This window comes from Lipotes vexillifer, unplaced genomic scaffold, assembly GCF_000442215.2.
Source record: "Lipotes vexillifer unplaced genomic scaffold, Lipotes_vexillifer_v1.1 scaffold182, whole genome shotgun sequence".
Classification (NCBI taxonomy): domain Eukaryota; kingdom Metazoa; phylum Chordata; class Mammalia; order Artiodactyla; family Lipotidae; genus Lipotes; species Lipotes vexillifer.
Window position 1 is genome coordinate 7,684,457 of NW_006798798.1, and position 21,150 is coordinate 7,705,606.

At 36.5% G+C, this 21,150-nt stretch overlaps 1 protein-coding gene across 1 annotated transcript in view; it reads left to right on the plus strand.

Moving 5' to 3' along the window:
• Window positions 1-583: 583 nt before the first annotated feature.
• LOC103082026 (zinc finger protein 607-like) overlaps window positions 584-21,150 on the plus strand; it is a 67,346-nt gene continuing 46,779 nt past the window's right edge. Inside the window, 6 exon segments of the mRNA XM_082931513.1 lie at window positions 584-592; window positions 1,111-1,187; window positions 1,189-1,235; window positions 2,330-2,428; window positions 12,026-12,321; window positions 12,891-13,148. Coding sequence (XP_082787639.1) covers window positions 584-592; window positions 1,111-1,187; window positions 1,189-1,235; window positions 2,330-2,428; window positions 12,026-12,321; window positions 12,891-13,148 — 786 coding nt within the window.

The window sequence follows — 21,150 nt, forward strand, 5'->3', positions numbered from 1 at the left end:
TAAGAATCCTCCTGCCAATGCAGGGGACATGGGTTTGAGCCCTGGTTGGGGAAGATCCCACATGCTGAGGAGCAACTAAGCCCATGTGCCACAACTACAGAGCCTGCCCTCTAGAGCCTGTGCACCGCAACAAGAGAAGCCACCGCAATGAGAAGCCCGTGCAGCACAATGAAAAGTAGCCCCTGTTCGCCGCAACTAGAGAAAGCCCATGTGCAGCAACAAATAAATTAAAAGAAAAAAAAATTTAAGTTCTTATGTCAATTGTTACAATGATTATGAAGTAACCTTAAAAATAACCCCAGGGCTTCCCTGGTGGCGCAGTGCTTGAGAGTCCGCCTGCCGATGCAGGAGACGCGGGTTCGTGCCCCGTTTCGGGAAGATCCCACATGCCGCGGAGCGGCTGGGCCCGTGAGCCATGGCCATTGAGCCTGCGCGTCCGGAGCCTGTGCTCCGCAAATGGGAGAGGCCACAACAGTGAGAGGCCCGCATAACGCAAGGAAAAAAAAATAATAATAATAAAAATAACCCCAAAACTCAAGATCTAAGCAAAAAGATAGGGGATTGCCGATGTCAAATTCTGATCATGGCAAAGGTATAATTTATGTCTTCACTAGTTTTGATTGTTTCATGTATGAACTAAAAACAACTGAATACCCAGTGATTCATTCCTAAAAACACCCCCTAAAAAACAAAACAATAAAAACATAACCAAAAATATAATAGCTGTTAATATATGGCCATATAAATTTCCATATAAACTTTTAAAATTTGGAGAAATATTTATTTATTGAGAATTTTTGAGGCAGATACCATTTGGACATTATTCTTGTATATACGCTTTTTAATTTAGGAGGTAAACATTATTTTGTCCATTTCCAAATGGTTCAGATATTTAGAAGTATCCCAGAATATGGAAGACATTTGACCTGTGTTAGCAGGCTTCTTAAAAAATAATGTATACCTTGTGCTTAAGTCTCCTTCCACATCATAGATTGCCAGCCTACCTACTTTCATTTTCTCTTTTCCTATGGAGAAGTCCATCAACTCCTGCTTCTGCTTTCAAAGTATTTTCTTTAATTTGCCCAGTGATACATGTGTTTACTGTTTCAGGGATCACTGACATTCAGTGATGTGGCCATAGGCTTCTCTCAGCAGAAGTGGGAATGTCTTGACCTCGTTCAGAAGACTGTACCGGAATGTGATGATGGAGAACTATGGTAACTTGGTCTCACTGGGTATGTTCATCTGCTTCAAATAATTTAGATTAATTTAGAATCTGCTCTATAGGCTGTGTATTTTTTCTACTGTAATTTTCAGGGCTGCCTTTCAAGAAACTAGTTAAATTTGTTTTTCCTCTTCCCAAAAAAGTGGTCTGAGCTTTGTCAGGTTAGAAATGGCAGCTCCATTAAACACTTTCATCTTCCCTATCCTTCAATCATATTCACATCTCCATGTGTTCTTTTTTTATATTTGCATGTCTTCCATAATGACCAAGCAGCTAAATTAGATATTTGTGGCATATACTGTATAACCATGGTCAAAGGATCCAAGTTTTTTATTCATTTGTGCTCCAGATTGCTCTAATACTCCATTTTAAGATCTGAAACAGTTTCAGGGATATCAGCTTGACAGAGGGTCCTAAATTGCTCTTGGTATCAAAAGAGCCTCTACAATTTATATGGTGATGGATTGCATAATTGGGATTTATTTAAAACTGTACCAAAAGCAGTTCATTTCTTAAAACAAAGTTCATCTGATTTGTGGTTGAAAGTTGTAATACATGAAAATTACATTCAAAATGGAATGAACATCTTATAGCTCTCTTTTCTTGTATCCTCTAGTGACATTAGAGCATAAGAATAATGTTAATAGCTAACATTTTGATTACTGTGTAGTAGTCATTATTCTAAGCACATTATGTGATTTAACTGATTAAAATAACTGAGAGTATTAACTGATTTAATTCCCCCAACAGTACTATTATTATCCCCATTTTATAAATGAGAATACTGAGGTATAGTGGATTTAAGTGAATTATTTGAGGTTATACCCAGCTGGAAGGAAGCAAAGGCAGGAATTGATCCCAGGCTTCAAAATATGTTTTTAACCACATTATGTTTGCTCTCTAGAGTTAGAGGACATATGAGTTTGAATTTTAAATACAGCAAAACAAAAACTTTACCTTACCTAACTGACTCTTATCCTTTAATTTTCTCATTCTTCTCTAAAATAGTCAATATCATTATGATCTTTTATTATCATATTATAATTTTACCTTGACTAGTTACAATTTATTTCTCCAACCTGTGGCATTCTTTTTTCTTTAAAGCAGGCCATTCCATTTCTAAGCCAAATGTAATTACCTTACTGGAGCAAGGAAAAGAACACTGGATGTTTATGAGAGAAAAAACAAGAAGTTGGTGTACAGGTAAGTAAGAGCAGGTCAGGCAGAAGTCATTTGTGTAAGTGATAGCCCAGGTGGTAAATACACTTGGTAAACACATCCTTGAAACATTAGTTGGAAAGCTCCCTTCTCAGTGAAGGAAAGTCTTGTAATGTGAAGAGGAAGTATTTCAACTTCATCTTAAGTTCATTAATCATTCACCATGTCATTTTTCTCATATTCCCCTCCCAATTTCATGCTAGTCACTTTCCTTCCATGGTATAGCCATTTACCTGTATTTTGGACCAGATTCTTTCCAGATCCTCTTTTTCAATGTGACTCTTGTCTAAAAATACATTCATTCCTATACCTGGAAAATATTTGAATAGTCTGAGCTGGCACTGTGCTTGGCATAATCAACCCAGTAATACTGAATAAGGGCAGATAATGTTCTTGTAGTAATGGAGATTATACCATGTTAAGGAAGAAATTAACATGAGATAAATAGATAAATAATATAAGGTAGTGAAATATGTTATGAAGGACACTAACAAAGAACACAGCAAATTTAGGTAAGGTAGCATGATCAAGAACCCTTTCCTAACGTTTGTGCAGAGGCATGAAGTAAGGTCACAGGCTTTTTGACTGTATGAGAAAGCGCAACCAAGGAGAGTGAACCACACATGCAAAGGCCCTCAAGGGGGATGAGGTTTGCATGTTTGAGTAGTAGCATCTAGATCAGTTAGTGAATGGTGACTAACAGGACATGAAGCTAGTATGTTAGGAAGGAAAAGATCCTATTAGATTTTGTGGATCCTTATGAAGAATTAGTAGAATTGTTTTCTAAGAGTAGTTAGGATCCCTAATGTGATTTAGGTTTTTTGTCTTTGTTTTTTAAATATGATTTTCACCTTTTCTTTAATCATAAGACTTACACAGAAGCCTAGATAAAACAACTATAGGTTAAATTGTAATTCATTTTCATATCCTTTTCAAATATTTCTTTATTCTTATTTGTGTTAACATTGATCTGTTGGATTTATTCTCATATTCTTTCTAGGTTCGTATTCTTTCATTATTTTTCATTTATTTGAAATTTACTTGTGAGCTCTATCACCCAATTCTGAGTTTTTCTAATTCTCATTTATTATTTTCCTTATCTAAAAGTTTTTTCTTGTCTTTTAGCATGTTATTGAATAGTATGGTATAGTTTTTTTCCTTGTTTTCAGGGCATTTGGTTTAGATGTATATATATTGTCTCTATAACTGTCATTAACTTTAGTCATATAATTTCTTGTATAGAAGTTGACCTTGGGCCTTTTTGGGGGATGGGGGGTCATTTATATATGAGATTAATTTTCCTCAGTTTTGAGAAAGGAGTCAAGATTCTGGATGCCTTTTCTAAATTTGTGATTTTAAGGGCTCCCTCTTCTGTTTATTTTATTTTATGTTTTTTATTTATTTATTTTTTTGCGGTATGCAGGCCTCTCACTGTTGTGGCCTCTCCCGTTGCGGAGCACAGGCTCTGGATGCACAGGCTCAGCGGCCACGGCTCACAGGCCCAGCCGCTCTGCAGCATGTGGGATCTTCCCGGACCGGGGCACGAACCCGTGTCCCCTGCATCGGCAGGCGAACTCTCAACCACTGCGCAACCAGGGAAGCCCTGTTTATTTTTTTAAGCATTCAAATTATCATGGCTTGGGGAATGAATGGAGCTATTTGGGAGCATAATTTTTTATAATATTATAATTAAGATGGTATTGATCAGATTTAAATTGTTACAGATTAAGATGTTAATTGTAATTCCCAGGAAAACCATTAAGAAAATAACTAAAAAATATATAGTAAAAGAAATAATAAAGGAAATCAAATGGCATCCTAGAACATATCTATTTAACACAAAAGAAGGTAATAATTAAGAGATAGAAGGGGAAGAAAGGCTTAAGACACATAGAAAATATGTAACAAATTTTAACCATAAATTCTATCAGTAATTATATTAAAGGTAAATTGAGTGCACACTCCATTTAAACGACCAACGTAGGCAGAATGGATTAAAAATAAAAAACATGATCCAACTGTAAGAAATACATCTTAGAGTCAGAAACACAAATAGGTTAAAATAAAGGTCCAGCCACATGGGGAAGCAGCTTGTCAGTTTCTTAAAATGTTAAACTTGGAGTTACCATCCAGTCAATAGGGTGCACTCCCTTATAGTCTTTAGATCTTTGCCCAAATATCATCCCTTTAGTGGGGTTTTGCAGTGAGCCTTTCCCTTGATCCTAGCCATCCTGAGTCTTCTTTCCAATTTCATTTTCTTCTTTAGCAATTTCCATCTTCTGGCATGCCATGTGATTTACTTGTTTTTCAAGCTAATGAAGGCCATGCTTTTCTTCTCATCTCTTTCCTTCATAGCTAGCTACATACTCTAGAAAATTGGAAATGTACATCTCACAAAAGCTTGTACATGGTTGCTCATAGCAGCATTGTGTATTAATGGTCAAAAAGTGTAAACAACCCAGATTTCCCACTATAATCAAGATACACAACATTTACAGTACATGAAAGGTTTCCATTGTTTCCCTTCCCAATTAATTTCCACGCCCCATGCCCACTCCCATTCAAACTACCCCTGATCAACTTTCTGTCAATGTACATTAGATTAGCCTTTTAAAATAATTTTATAAATATGGAATCATACATTATATATTCTGTTATGTTTTGCTTCCATTGGTCAGTATAATGACTTTGAGGTATGTCTATATTGTTGCGTGTATCACTACTTTGTTCAATGTTTTGTTAAGTAGTATTCTGTTGTATGGATAGACCACAATTTATGTTACCTACTGATGGACTTTTGTGTTGTTTCCAGTTTGGGACTAGTTATAAGTAGAACTGTTATGAATATTTGTGTACGTGTATTTTTATAGGGTGAATACCTAAGAGTGGAATTGTTGAGTAGTAACTGCATGTTTAACAATTTTAGCAATTTTGCACTGCTCCATTCCACTTACTCCATTTTCTTTCCAACACTTGGTATTGTCAGTCCTTTAAATTCTAGACATTATAGTTGGTATGTAGTGGTATCTTTTTGCATTTCCATGATGACTAATGATCTTGAGTTTCTTTTATTTACTGATCATTCATATTTTTTGGAGTGTTTATCCAAATCTTTAGCCATTTGAAATCATTATTTTCTTATATTTGAGGGTAATTGTTCTTTATTTTGGAACAAAAGGAAGTCCTTTTGGAACATTAAAAACTTTTTCCCACAATGTGACTTACCTATTAATTTTATTAACAATATCTTACAAGGAGTTTTTAACTTGTTATGAATTCCAATTTATCAAATTTCTCTTTAATGATTTTTTTGGGGTATACTATCCAAGAAATCTTTGCCTACCCCAAGGTGGCAAAGTTTTTTCCCTGCTTTTTCTTGGCCTTTTATAATTTTTGCTTTTATGTTTAGTTCTATTATATATCCATTTTGAGTTAATTTTTTATTACGGTGTGAGTAGGGTTCAGGATTCATGTTTTCCCTATGGATACCCAGTTATTCCAGCACCATTTAAAAAAAAAAGAATTTCCTTTCCCCTTTGGATTGCTTTGGCACCTTTGTCAGAAGTGAAATCACTGTATGTGTCTGTATCTGTTTCTGGTCTCTACTGTGTTTTTCATGTTGGCATAGAAAGTGAAAGTCTTAAAAAAAAAGAAAGTCTTGTGGTAGGCTTTTTCATTTGTGACCTTTGTTGAATTGAGGTAGTTTTCTTTTGTTCCTAGTTCACTGATTTTTTTTTTAACTATGAATGGGTGTTCAGTTTTGTCAAATGCTTTATCTGAATCTATTAAAATGATTTTTTTTCAAAACTTTGCATTTCTTGTCCCTTCGTAATCTTCCTCCTCTGTCTTCCTCCAACTTCCTTAGGTATGCAATGATCTAGTTTCTACTTCTATCACAATAGAGTTGATTGCATTTTCTGTAGTTTTATAGAAACAGAATGATAGTGTGAAGTTTTCATCTTCCTTCAGTCAGCATAATTAGGTTGAAGTTCATCCATGTTGTTATGTGTGTTTTACTCAGTACTATACCAGTATTTGGTTATACCATAATTTGTTTATTCATTATCTGCTGATGGACATTTTCAGTTTTTAGCAATAACAAATTAAGATGCTGTAGACATTTGTTTATAAGTCTTTGAATGAATATATGCTTTCATTTCTTTTGGCCAAATACCGAGCAGTTGAATGCCTGGATTGTATGGTTAAATTTGTAAGATTTTAAATTTAGATTTAGATAAATAAGATTATAAATTTAAATTTGTAAGAAACTATTTTACAGTGTTTCTATACCATTTCACATTTCCACCAGCTGTAAGAGAGGTCTGGATCCTCCATATCTTATGAACAATTGGTACAGTCAATCTTTTTAATTCTGGCCTTTCAAGTAAGTATATAGTGTCATTTTCTTGTGGTTTTAATCTGTTTCTCCATAATAACTAATGATGTTGAGTATCTTATTTGCTGTCTTCTTTAGTGCAGTATCTTTTAAAATCTTTTGTCTGTTTTATTAGGTTGTTTTCTTATTGAATTTGTAAGTTATTTTTCATATTCTACATTAAAAGATATCCTTTTTGAATATTCTCTTCTTTACTGTGATTTTTCCTTTCATTCTTGTAGCAGTGTGTTTGGGAGAACAGAAGATTTGAACTTTGACAAAATCAAGTTTATCCATTTATTCTTTATGAATCTTGGTTTTTGGTGTTGTATCTAAGAATTCTTTGCCTAGCCCAAGGTCACACATTTTTTCCTGTTTTCTTCCAAAAGTTTTACAGTTTTACGTTTTACATTCAGGTCTGTGTTCCATTTTTTAGTTCTTTTTTGTTTATCAAAGTATGGATTCTTTTTTGGCATATGGATATCCCAATTGTTCCTGCATCATTTGTTGAAAAGACTATCCTTTCTTCACTCTATTGCCTTTTAAATGATGAAAGTAAGTTTTTCATATATGTATGGATCTATTTATGATCATCTGTTCCATTAATTGACGTGTCTTGACACATAAACTTGCTGATTAGTGTATCTTCATAAGTCTTATAATTAAGTAGTGTTTTTAGTCCTTGTACTGTGTTCTTTTCAAAGTTGTTTTGACTATTCTAGGTCCTTTGCATTTCCCTATAAATTTTAGGATCAGCTTGTCAATTTCATCATAGACCACAAAAAAGTCTGCTGGGATTTTTATTGGAATTACATTGAATCTATAAATCAATTCAGCAATAATTATTGACATCTTAACAGTATCCATAAACATGATATGTCTCTCCATTTATTTATATCTTTAACTTTTCTCAGCAGTGTTTTATAGTTTATAGTGTACAGGTCTTACATATCTTTTGTGAGATATATCCCTCACTATGTCCTATTTTTGATACTACTTTAAATTGTATTTTTAAAAATTGAATTCCTGAGTGTTCGCTCATATTTACATATTGGTTGTATATACTTCAGCCTTGCTAAACTCCATTACTGTTTTCTAGTAGCTGTTTTATAGTTTACATTTGACTTTCTACACATATGATTAAGTAATCTATGATTAAGGACATTTCTGTTTCTTAATATTTCTCCTGCATGCCTTTATTTTTTGATTTATTGCACTGCCTGGAACCTCTAGTCCAATGTTGAGTAGAAGTGGTGAGGGCATAACTTTTTATTGTTCTGATCATATGTGGTAGGCATAATTCTCTCACCATTGGATATGGTGTTAGCTGTGGGTTTTTTGCAGATGACCTTTATTAGGATAAGTTCTTTTTATGAGAGATGGATGTGGCTTTTATTAAATGCTTTTTAAAAAAAAATTTTTAGACATGATCCATATGGGTTTTATAAATTTTATTTTGTTAATATAATAAATTATATTGATGAAATTTTCAAATATTAAACCAACCTTGTATTCCTGGGATTGATCATCGCTACGGTCTGAATGTTTCTACCCCCCAGTATTATACTGAAATCCGAACCCCCAAAGATGATGGCATTAGGAGGGAAAGCCTTTGGGAGATGCTTAGGTCATGAAGGTGGAGCACTCATGAGTGGAATTAGTGTTCTTATTAAGAGTTAGCACAGAGATTCCTCACCCCTTACACCATATGAGGATGCATTGAGAAGGCACTGGCTATGAACCAGGAAGAAGGCCTTCACCAGAATATGACCATATTGGTCCCTTGATCTCGGACTTCTCAGCCTCTGGAACTGTGAGAAATAAATTTCTGTTGTTTATAAGCTACCCAGTCTTTATTTTTTGTTATAGTAGCCCAAAAGGATTAAGACAGGCATTACGTATTACCTTTTTTATATATTGATGGATTCTGTTAGTTAATATAGTGTTTAGTATTTTGCATTTATGGTTACAAGGTTTTATAGTATGTAATCTTCACTTCTTGTAATGTTTTTCTCCTGTTTGGTATCAGAGTAACTAGCTGCATAGACTGATTCACTCCTCAATTTTCTGGAATAGTTTGTTTAGAACTGGTAGTACTTCTTCACTAGGTATTTGAAACAGTTCACCAGTGAAACTGCCTGTGCTTGGAATTTTCTTTGTGGGAAGGTTTTCAAATTGTTTACTAGGTAGAGTGTATACTAGGTATACTAGGTATAGTGCCGCACTGATTTATATCCTTCTCATGCATGTGTTGTTGTCGGTAAGAGTGAGTGTTGTACTGATCTATACCCAAATACCAAATTAGGAAATCTTCTCTGGCTGTTTTTGTCCCAGCATTCCCCGCCTTCCTTTCCAGTTTGGCAGTGCTCCCTCTCATTGTTCTTATAGCCAGAAACATTGTGGAGTTTCTGTTGGAATTTTTGTAGCCCACGCTTACCCCACAATAACTGGGATCTGCCCTTGAAGCACGGACATGAGAGTGAGTTAAGCAAGAAACTCAGCTCAGTCTGGGTTGCTTTGTAAAGTCTGACTCCTTTCCAAAGCCCTCCTGCTTTTATTTACAGCCCTTATGTAGTTAATTTTTGTATTTTGTCAAGTGTTAATAGTTGAAATCAGAGAGGGGGCAGGCTGTAGGAACCTCATGCTACCACACTGGAACTAGAACTTCTTCAATTAAGGAGTTATTTAATGATGAGAAATAATTTTTTTCTCCTGTGTCGTTGCTGATTTCATTGCTTTTTATTGCATGGTTTATTATCTGTCACAATCATTTTTATGCTACTGTCTTTTTAGTTTTGGCCAGTCAAAACTCTCCAAGCCTTTGAATTCTTCCTCTCTTTTTAGCATAAGATTTCTAGGGTTATGCCTGCTGGCTTTCTAAATTTTCCCTTTGTCCAGTTATACTGTATCCATATTTTAGGTCTAGATATTGAGAAATTACAATATAGGTGTTGAAATATGCATATGACACTTCTTCTTAATTTTTTCCTGGCAGCTTTTTTTCTGTTTATTCTGTAGCATCTGGTTGGTTTAGGCTTTCTCTTCTGTGTTCAGTTTTAATAAATTTTCCTAGAAAGTTATCCATACTTCCAAAAGTATTCACATAGTACCCTTGTAATTTAAATTAATTCCTCTGTGGTTCTTTTTTTTTTTTTTTTTTTAGATTATTTATTTATTTACTTTTGGCTGTGTCGGGTCTTAGTTGTGGCACGTAGGATCTTCTGTTGCGGCACACAGGTTCTTTGTTGAGGCATGCAGGGTTCTCTCTAGTTGTGGCGTGCAGACTCCAGAGCACATGGGCTCAGTAGTTGTGGCACGTGGGCCCAAGGGCATGTGGGCTCTGTAGTTGTGGTGCACAGGCTCCACAGTGCGTGGGCTCCATAGTTGCAACACATGGTCTCTCTAGTTGTGGCACATGGGCTCAGTAGTTGCAGCACGTGGGCTTAGTTGCCCCGCAGCATGTGGGATCTCAGTTCCCCAACAAGGGATCAAGCCTGCATCCCCTGCATTGGAAGGCAGATTCTTAACCACTGGACCACCAGGGAAGTCCCCCTCTGTGGTTCTTGTTTTCCTCTTTTCTTATTTTTATTTGTTTTTAACTGTCTTTAATTGGTTTATCTAATATTTCTTATAATGATTTTTTTAAAGCACCAGCTCTTTATTTGTTAATGTTACTGTTTTCTAACTCATTATGTTCTCCTTTTATCTTTATTTTTATGCCTCCCTCTATTTTGTTGTTTATTTTCTACATATTAGGCTTTGATTCTCAACTCCCCTTTTTTTTTTTTTTTTGTGGTATGCAGGCCTCTCACTGCTGCGGCCTCTCCCGCCACAGAGCACAGGCTCCGGACGCGCAGGCCCACTGGCCATGGGCCATGGGCCCAGCCACCCCGCGGCACGTGGGATCCTCTGGGACCGGGGCACGAACCCGCACCCCCCGCATTGGCAGGCAGACCCCCAACCACTGCACCACTAGGGAAGCCCTCAACTCACCTTTTTTATAGAGATAATTATTTTAAGTTTTGAGTTCTCTGCATCGTGAAATTGAATGCCCAAAATTCTGATATGTGCTTATTTTCTGTGTAGTCCATTTACTAGAACTCTTTTATTTCAGTTTTTTCTTTCCATAATGATCTAGCATTTTTGGAGAGGGCATTTCCATTTCCAGATGAAAGAGTTTTTGGTTTTCTAATATTTATTAATTTCTATTGTTACTCAATTTTGAAGATTGTTGTTAATATTATTTCAACTTTTTGTACACATACCATACTCTAGTTACAAGAAGATTTTTTTTGCCCGCAACTCATAGCTCCCTCATTAAATGCTTTAGATTTTGCTCATGATACTTCATACAGATTTTTATCATTCAGCCCACAACTGCCAATTCTTTTTAATATAATTCTTGGCATTCTTCTAGACTTTTCTATATAATTCAAGTTCCCTCTTTTGCCCAAAGTCCCTAAATGTTCAAAATACCATACAACTGGTATACCTGGTATATGTCAGAGAATTGATGGACATACTTTTCTGGGGATGACCAGAATGGTTGGCCTTGGTTAAAAGGGAAAGCTAGAGAGGACCTGAGAAAAGATATGAAGGAATGAAACAGGTTGAACATATGTAAGGATCATAAATAATAAACTGTCAGGGGAGGAATAACTAAATAAAGACTCTCAATATCTTAATGTGTTATGAAGAACAAATAAAAGCACACATGGCTATGCATAGGAGGAAAAGAGTCACAGTGGCAGAAATGTGTGTTTTTAGGGGAATTGTAATTGAAGAATGATCAGGTATAATTGCTTTTTTAAATTTTATATGTGTATATATTTATATTTTAGATGGAAGTGGTATTTAGAGCTGGCTGATACTGGCTCTCCAGGGACAAGATTTTACTTATCATCCCTAAGTCCAGGTTCAATTACATTACACTGATAGCTTGGAATTGCCTGTGGTGGGAGTATTTACACCATAGACATTGGCAAACACTACAAATCAGGGCTGGATGTGTTCTGTGCGTGTCTTTGTTTACCAGTGCTCTACTGCATAAATTTACTTTTTCTGAGCTCTCCTTTTAAGTTTTCAAGTTTTATAACTGTATTTTAGAATTCTTTAAACCATCTCTAATGGGTGAAATTTTCAATCTTCTCTTAATTCTGTAAAATGTTTTGTGGTCAAAGAAACTTTTTTTTCCCTATTTGTTGTAGATTTGGACTCAAGATATGAAATAATCAGCAATGGAAAAACATACATTTATACAAAACGTTCATCTCTTACTCTGCATCACAGAATTGATAATGGAGAGAAACCATATGAATGTAAGGAATGTGGGAAGGCCTTTAGTCATCATACAGACCTAAGAGTACATCAAATAATTCATACTGGTGAGAAACCATATGAATGTAAGGAATGTGGCAAGGCGTTTAGTCGTCATACAGACCTAAGAGTACATCAAATAATTCATACTGGTGAGAAACCATATGAATGTAGGGAATGTGGCAAGGCCTTTAGTCATCTTACAGACTTTAAAGTACATAAGAGAATTCATACTGGTGAGAAACCCTATGAATGTAAAGAATGTGGGAAGGGGGCTTCCCTGGTGGCGCAGTGGTTGAGAGTCCGCCTGCCGATGCAGGGGATACGGGTTCGTGCCCCGGTCTGGGAAGATCCCACATGCCATGGAGCGGCTGGGCCCATGAGCCATGGCCGCTGAGCCTGCTCGTCCGGAGCCTGTGCTCCACAATGGGAGAGGCCACAACAGTGAGAGGCCCACATACCGCAAAAAAAAAAAAAAAAAAAAAAAAAAAAAGGGATGTGGAAGGCCTTTAGTCGTGCCTCAACCTTGCTCAACATGGAAGAGTTCATACTGGTGAGAAATCCTATGGATGTAAGGAATGTGGGAAGGCCTTTAGTGATGTTGGAACACTTAGAATTCATCAGAGAATTCATACTGGTGAGAAACCCTATGAATGTAAGGAATGTGGGAAGGCCTTTAGTCAAGCCTCAAACCTTATACAACATGACAGGATTCATACTGGTGAAAAACCCTATGAATGTAAAGATTGTGGGAAGGCTTTTAGTCATGCTTCACATCTTGTTAGACATGAGAGAATTCATACTGGTGAGAAACCCTATGAATGTAAGGAGTGTCGAAAGACTTTTAGGAGTAGCCATCAACTTACTGTACACCACAGATTTCATACTGGTGAGAAACCCTATGAATGTAAGGCATGTGGGAAGGCGTTTAGTGTGTATGGACGCCTTACTCGACATCAGAGTATTCACAGTGGTGAGAAACCTTATGAGTGTAACAAATGCGGGAAGTCCTTTATGCAGTTCAAGCCTTAAAGTACATCAGAGTATTCACACTGGTGAAAAACCCTTTGGATGCCACAAATGTGGGAAGTCCTTTAGACTTAGTTCAATGCTCAAGGTACATCACAGAATTCATACTGGAGAGAGACTTTATGGGATATATGTAGAGTAGACAGTGGAATTATACCACTTGAGAAACAATTTAAATGAAGAGAATATGAGAAGGATTTTACATGGTTCAGTTCTTATAAAGCATCAAATAATTTAGGCTGGCAGGAACTCCTTGGAATTTAAACAATGTTTTAAGTTTTTCAGTTATGATCCAAATACTGTTCACCTTCAGAGAATTTATACTGTACTTTAAATATTAGAAAGTCACTTATGGCATCCCCCCTTTTTCACTATTTACTGAGTGCCCAGGCTCTTTGGCCAAGGTTGCAAGGCAGATAAGTGCCACCAAGAAAAAGACCAGTGCATGATTTGAGGTCATGAAGAATAGTAAAAATACACCCCAGGATCATGTAGAACAGTGTTTACTTATAGCAAGAGAGGAGATAGGATGCACAAGTTCTAGTTCCTTGCAATGTGTCAGTAACCCATAGCCAGCCGATCAACTCCACATCTGACAACGGCAATATAGCTGCACACAGCCCACTTTGTTCTGCAGTGGCAGGACACAAACTCCTTCCCTGTAGGGTGTGACATCCAGAAAACTGGGGGCATGCCTGAATGCCATTAACACCCGTGATTAAGCAGAACAAAGGAGTACACATTGAGTCTGACACAGAGATAGCTATTCATGGCAGTAAGCCCAGCAGAGGCTGTGAGGGTTCTGTATTTTTTGGTAAAGAAGTATGCAGCCCCAACAAGGACCATCTTTTTTTTCCCACCAGCTTTACTGAAGTATGATTGACAAAGAAAACTAAATTTAAGGCATACAAGTGGTGCTAAAGGGGAATGTTTGGCTATAAATGCTTATATTAAAAAACAAGAGAGGTCTCAAATTAACAACCTAACTTTACAGCTTAAGGAACTAGAAAAAGAACAAACAACACAAAGCTAGCAGAAGGAGAAATAAAGAATAGAGCAGTGATATATGAAATAAGAGAACAGAATAACAACAGAGAAAATCTTGAAACCAGAAGTTCTTCAAAAAGATCAACAAAATTGGCAAACCTTCAGCTAAATGAGCTAAGAAAAAAGGGAGGAGACTCAAATTACTAAAATCAAAAGTGAAAGTGGGTAAATTAACTATACTTGAATTAAAAAAAAGTTGTGATACAAAATTAAAAAATAAATTCACACACAAAAAAGTGTAAGTGGGGAGACATTACTACCAATTATCCAGAAATAAAGGGATTATGAGAGTACTATGAACAATTGTATGCCAAAAATTGGGTAGCCTAGGTGAAATGGACAAATTCCTAGAAACATAAAACCATGGAGTTAAACATGAATAAATAGAAAACCTGAATAGACTGGTAACTACTCTATAAGTAGTAAGGAAATTGACTCAGTCACAAAAAAAAATCTCCCAATAGGGAGTTCACTGGTTGCCTAGTGGTTAGGATTCTGGACTTTCACTGCCATGGCCTGGGTTCAATCCCTGGTTGGAGAACTAAGATCCTGCAAGCCATGCAGCATGGCCAAAAAAATACTTCCCAACAAAGAAAAGTCCTGGATCTGGTGGCTTCACTGGTGAATTTAAACAAGTACTAATACTAGTCTTTCTCAAACTTTTCAAAAAAGTTGAAGAGGAGGGAATACTTCCTAACTGATTCTTTGAGACCAGCACAACCCTGTTACCAAAGCTACTCAAAAACACTGCAAGAAAGAAAACTACAGAACGTTGTCTCTTATGATCATTGATTTAAAAATCCTCAACAGAGTACTAGCAAAAAATGCAGCAGCATATTAAAAGAATTATACAAAATGACCAAATGGGATTTATTACTGAAATGCAAGGATGGTTCATCATATGAAAGTTCACTAGTGTAATATGTCACATCAATAAAATGAAGGAAGAAAACGATCATCTCAATTAATGCAGAAAAAGCATTTGACAGAATTTGACACCCTTTTATGATAAAAACACTCAACAAAATAGGAACAGAAGGAAATCATCTCAATCATAACAAAAGCTATATATGAAACTATCTCCACAAAATAAAAGCTATATGAAAGACCCACAGCAAACATAATATTTGATAAACATCAAGATTTTATCTAATATCAGGAAACAAGACAAGCATGCCTGCTTTCACCACTTCTATTCAATGTAGTACTGGAAGTTCTCCACAGATCATTTATGCAAGAAAAATAAAGGCATCCAAATTCGAAAGGAAAAAGTAAAATCATCTCTGTTTATAGGTGACATGATGTTATATGTAGAAAACCCTCAGGACTCCATAAGAAAGCTGTTAGATCTAATAAATGAATTCAGCAAAGTTTCAGGATGCAGTCAACATGTAAAAATCAATTGCATTTCTATACACTAACAATGAACAATATGAAAAGGAAATTTCAAAAACAAGTCCATTTACAATAGCATCAAAAAGAATGAAATAGTGGAATTAACCAAGGAAGTAAAAGATTTGTACAATGAAAGCTGCAAAACATTGCTGAAAGAAACTATAGAAGACATAAATAAATGGAAACACATCCCATGTTCATGGATTAGAAGACAATGTTATTAAAATGCCAGTACTAACGAAAGCAATCTACAGATTCAATGCAATTCCTATCAAAATCCCAATGATGTTTTTGGCAGAAATACAAAAACCCACCCTAAAATTCATATGGAATCTCAAAGGACTGCCAGTAGCCATAACAATCTTGAACAAATCTGGAGGACTCACACTTCTTGATTTCAAAACTTACTACAAAGCACCAGTAATCAAAACAGTGTGGTACTTGCATAAAGACAGACATATCAACAAATGGAATAGAACAGAGAGCCCACAAGTAATCCCTTATGTATATGGTCAAGTGTTTTTTTTTTTTTTGCTGTACGCGGGCCTCTCACTGTTGTGGCCTCTCCCCTTGTGGAACACAGGCTCTGGACACGCAGGCTCAGTGGCCATGGCTCACGGGCCCAGCCGCTCTGTGGCATGTGGGATCCTCCCAGACCAGGGCACGAACCCGCGTCCCCTGCATCGGCAGGTGGACTCTCAACCACTGCGCCACCAGGGGAGCCCGAAAAGAGGACTTTTAAAACTCAAATGAGTAAACTTAACTTATTCCAACTGTTGTTTATAAACTAATAAGTTTTATATTGAAATACTTGATTCATGACTAGGTTTTAAAATGAAGCTATGAGATCTCTGATTCTATCTTTATGTAAAAATTAATTTGTAAATGAGCTCTAATTGGCTTAAAGGAAAATAAGTGCTTACAAGTCAAACATTTCTAAATACAATAAATTAAAGTTTGAAAGGATCACATGATCCAGGACTGATTTTTAATGAGTGAAAACACGTTTAAGTTTGTTGGTTTAATTAATACAGACATGTTTTTAGGGTCATCAATATTAAGTATAATACATTGAATGTACTAGGTTTACTGAAAGTCTGTAAATTCATATTTCTGTCACAAAATTTATCAGTAAGAAGCATTGTTATGATAATATTTACATAAATAATAATAGAGATAAATGGAATAGAAGATTTTAGGTGAACTGTTTAGAAATAAGTATGTTTTATTTTTTCCAGATTTTTGGTAACAAAACTCTAGAAGATGTAATAGGCATACAGAAAGGGATGCTTTGTGAGGCTTCAGTGTGAGCTCTGCACTTCAGATAAGAGAAGGGAACTCAGCACACCAGGGGAAATGGCACCTGTGTAACTAGTATATTTTTTGTTTTGTTTTTCTTTGCTTTTATTGACATGAATCATTGTTTATTACTCATTTAAAAATTTCTAGAAGATCCAACTTTTTTTTTTTTTTGGCTGCGCCGTGCTGGCATGTGGGATCCTAGTTCCCCAACGAGGAATTGAATCTGCGTGCCCCCCTTACCCCCCATCTCCATCCCCGCAGTGGAAGCTCGGAGACTTAACCACTGGATCGCCAGGGAAGTGCCCAATACAACTTTTTCTGATCAAAGAAAATTCCTGTATTTCTAGTAGATGTGGACACATTCACAAGTATCCCTGAAGCTTTGAACCTTATTGAATTCTTTAAGGAGGGCTGGAGAAACAGTTTTCCTCAGCAAACTGCCTAAAATCTCCATTGTTAACTGCTTCTGCTTCCAGTCTACAGCTCCACATAACTGATTCTGGCTCCTCAAAAATAAGTAATAGGTTTTCAAAATGATTTAGGAGTATTAGGAATTTCTCTGCTTGAGACATTATCCCTATGGTAGAAGCCTGTGTTGGCAAAAGATCTTGAAATCAACTTAATGCATCTGTCTGTTGTCTTGTTCATTCCATTGCAGTTGAGATAGAAAATGTTATGAAACTTACCCAATATCCCCTTTCAGTCCCAGGTGGTTTTTTCCAATTCCAGAAATTACTGGGGCCCCTGAGTCTCAGATTATCTGGCTGTCAAGGAAGAAATAAATAAATCAACTAGTTCAATGTGATTCTGATGAGATCTAGTTCTCCTGATGTTTAACATGACCTGATGATGTATGCCCATTCCAGAAAAGAGAATCACCATAGATGCAGCAGTTCTGTGAATATCTTGTGGGAGGAGAATATCTATTATTTAATGTTGTTTTATTTTCTTTTATATTTAAACTAGTAAAAGGGTAAAAGAAAAAGAATTGGCATAAAATAAGAAAGGAGTGGGCTTCTCTTTAGCTTTGAGTAGAGTTCTTGAAATCTATATACCCCAGGTGTTCTCTCCTGCAATGATTCCCATTGTAATTGCATTTCAAGACTAGAGCTCCAAAATTATTCTTAAAAAAAATAGTAATTAGTTATGGTAGTACAGCTGAACTCAGAGTTTTTATAGTTCTGGTGGAAATTTTAATTAGGAGTCATTAAAAAATTATTTCTCTGGTCATTTTATCTTACCAATCTATCATAAGAAAGGAGTCCAAAATATGCAGAAAAGTCTTCTGTATAAATATATATTAATATCAGCATTGTTTACAACCACATAATATTGGAAACAACTAAATGCCCCAAAGATTGGGATTGTTAAATAAATAATGAAACACCCCTAATATAATTATTCAGCCATTAAATGTTTGTTAATGTGCTTTTTTTAATGAGAAAGTTTTGTTTTTGTTTGCTTGGGGGTTTTTTGCTATGATACTAAGGGTCAAAGCAGGAGATATTACATACTAAGTACTTGTGCTTCAAAATGCACACCAAAAAATCCGTAGAACACACATACTAGAAAATTCTGGGAAGATGATATAGTAGAAACATCAGGAATCTGTCTCTCCACGTAGACAACAATTGAACCGCAGAATCTGTCTGGATGTAATGATTTTGGAACTGGAGTCTATTAAGGGCATGCAACTTACAACTGAAGGCTTGGTTAATTTCAGGGATCTGTGCCCTAAAAATGGTTAAGATGGTAAATTTTATATGTGTATTTTATCACAATAAAAAATATTGGAAAAAATTAAAATATTTATATTGGTTTTTATTGTACAGGTGTATTATGAATAATTAGTCTCTCCCTGTTTTTTATGTCCACATTTTGAGATACAGTATTCCCCCCTTCAGAGTGGTGGCGCTTTCCATGGTCACAAGCATTGTGAAATAATAAATGGAAATCTTCAGAAATAGACAATTCATGTCTTAAATTGTGTGCCTTTCTGAGTAGAGTGATGAAATTTCACACCACCTGCTCTGACCTAGTCTGGATACGAATCATCCCTTTGTCTAGCGTACCCTGCCTGTTAGACACTTAGTAGCCATCTCGAATCGAGAGTCACCGTATCACAGTGCTTGTGTTCAAGTATTAAGTAACCTTTATTTTACTTAATAATGGCCCCAAAATGCAACAGTAATAATGCTGGCAATTCAGATACACCACAAAGTGCTGCTTTCAAGTGAAAAGATTAAAATTCTCCACATAATAAGGAGAGAAATAAAATCATATTCTGAGGTTGCTAAGATCTATAATAAGGACAAATTTTCCACGCATGAAACTGTGAAGAAGGAAAAAGAAATTCATGCTAGTTTTGTTGTTGTACCTCAAAGGCAGAGACTGAACTGAAAGGAAAATGGAGACACAGACGCTGCAGACAAACGTTACAGCAACAGTGCATGATAAGCACTTAGTTAAGATGGAAAAGGCATTAAACTTCTCCAATAAGATGTTTCGAGAGAGAGAGAAAAATCACATTTACATAACTTTTACTACAGTATATTGTTATAATTGCTCTATTTTATTATGAGTTATTGCTGTTAATCTCTTACTGAGCTTAATTTATAAACTTTATCATAGATATTTATAGAAGAAAACATAGTATATATAGGGTTCAGTACTGTTCATGGTTTCAGGCATCTACTGGGGGTCTTGGAAAATCTCCCCGGAGGATAAGGGGGGACTACTGTAATATTAATTTTTATAATGAAATCACTAAAGAGCAAATATTTCATGTTGCTTCCTTCTTTCTCCTGTATTGTAAGGCCTAAATTTTCATGTGCTGTCTTAATGTATTTGAGCCTCACAGGGTCTCAAACCCCTAATCATTACATACATATATATAGAAAGTACATATTTGTATATGATAATAACTTCTCCAGAAGGATACACACCAAAATCAAATTGTTGTTGACTTTAAGATGAGCTGATTTATGACTGGGATACATGTAAGGAAATGTTGCTTATCTTTTATTTAAACATTTCTATGCCTTTTGAATTGTTATGCGTTACATATTTCAAATACATAATAGTGGTGACAACTAAAATATGGACATTCTTTGATGACTGACTTTATATTTCCCATTTGCTCAACTTCCTCATGAATCTAAATACATATGGATGTAACCTTGATTCTCCTGATAACACCTTCTTCTTCCCAAATTTTAAGTCTGTGTCCACAATTTATATTACTGTCACATGCCTAAGAAGCGAGATATTTTTCAATGGGATCTCATGACCAGGAATACAAATTAAAGACGTTTCTCCATCTATGGGCTTTTATGTAGTCAAGCCCACCCATGCATAAAACAACAGAGGGATGAAAAATTTTACTGTAACAAAAAGTTTCTGGTGGGCATAATGTTGTGAAATGTGAAAAAGTATTTATTTTCCTAAATTTCTAAGATTTCCTACAGTCGGTGACCTTAAAAAGGACCCAAACTCACTCTCTCCTTTTCTACAATGAGAATACATTACACGGTAGAGTCTCACTTTTTCCAGCTTATCCCAACCTGGAAACATGGCTTTGCCACTAAACAGTGTAACTTTGTACCTGTTTTGATCTCAGAAGCGTCGACTCTAAAATGGAAATATAGTAAGCACCTGTGATTTCAGGTGTAATGGGAATTTTAGGAAAGATACATACACCCCAACATGCATACACACAAAAATACATACACAAACATACAGCATGGTTAGATTATAAACCCAAGTTCAGGTGCTCACCGGTCAAGTGCTCCATAACCCTGGTGGCGGGGCGTCGTCACATCACTGACTCAACAGGGTGAACCCTCACACACAGGCCTGAGCCCTCGGAAAATAAGAGCTCCGCCGTCCCCTCCTCACAATTCGCTGGTGCGGTGCCACCAGGACTAGCCTCCCCCTGGCCGTGGGAACCAGTGAGCTCGCCCTCAGCCTGGGGTCAGGCCTCCAGTGGCCCTAGATCTGTGCTGCGCACGCGCAGTCCGGAAGTCACTCCCAGAAGTCTCTCGGCCGGGCCGGGGCGGCAGTTTTGCTTTAGGAATTTTGCTACCCTGTACTGTACCTCCCACAGTCCACGAGGTGTCTTCGACTTCGGGCCTTTTTTCCGTGTCCCTTGTTGCGCGCTGCGCGAGTGGCACCCGTCCGAGGAAGAAGCCGGCGTGGGTCGCCGCGGAAACGACTGTGCAGACGTAGCCCGAGCCCGTGGGGG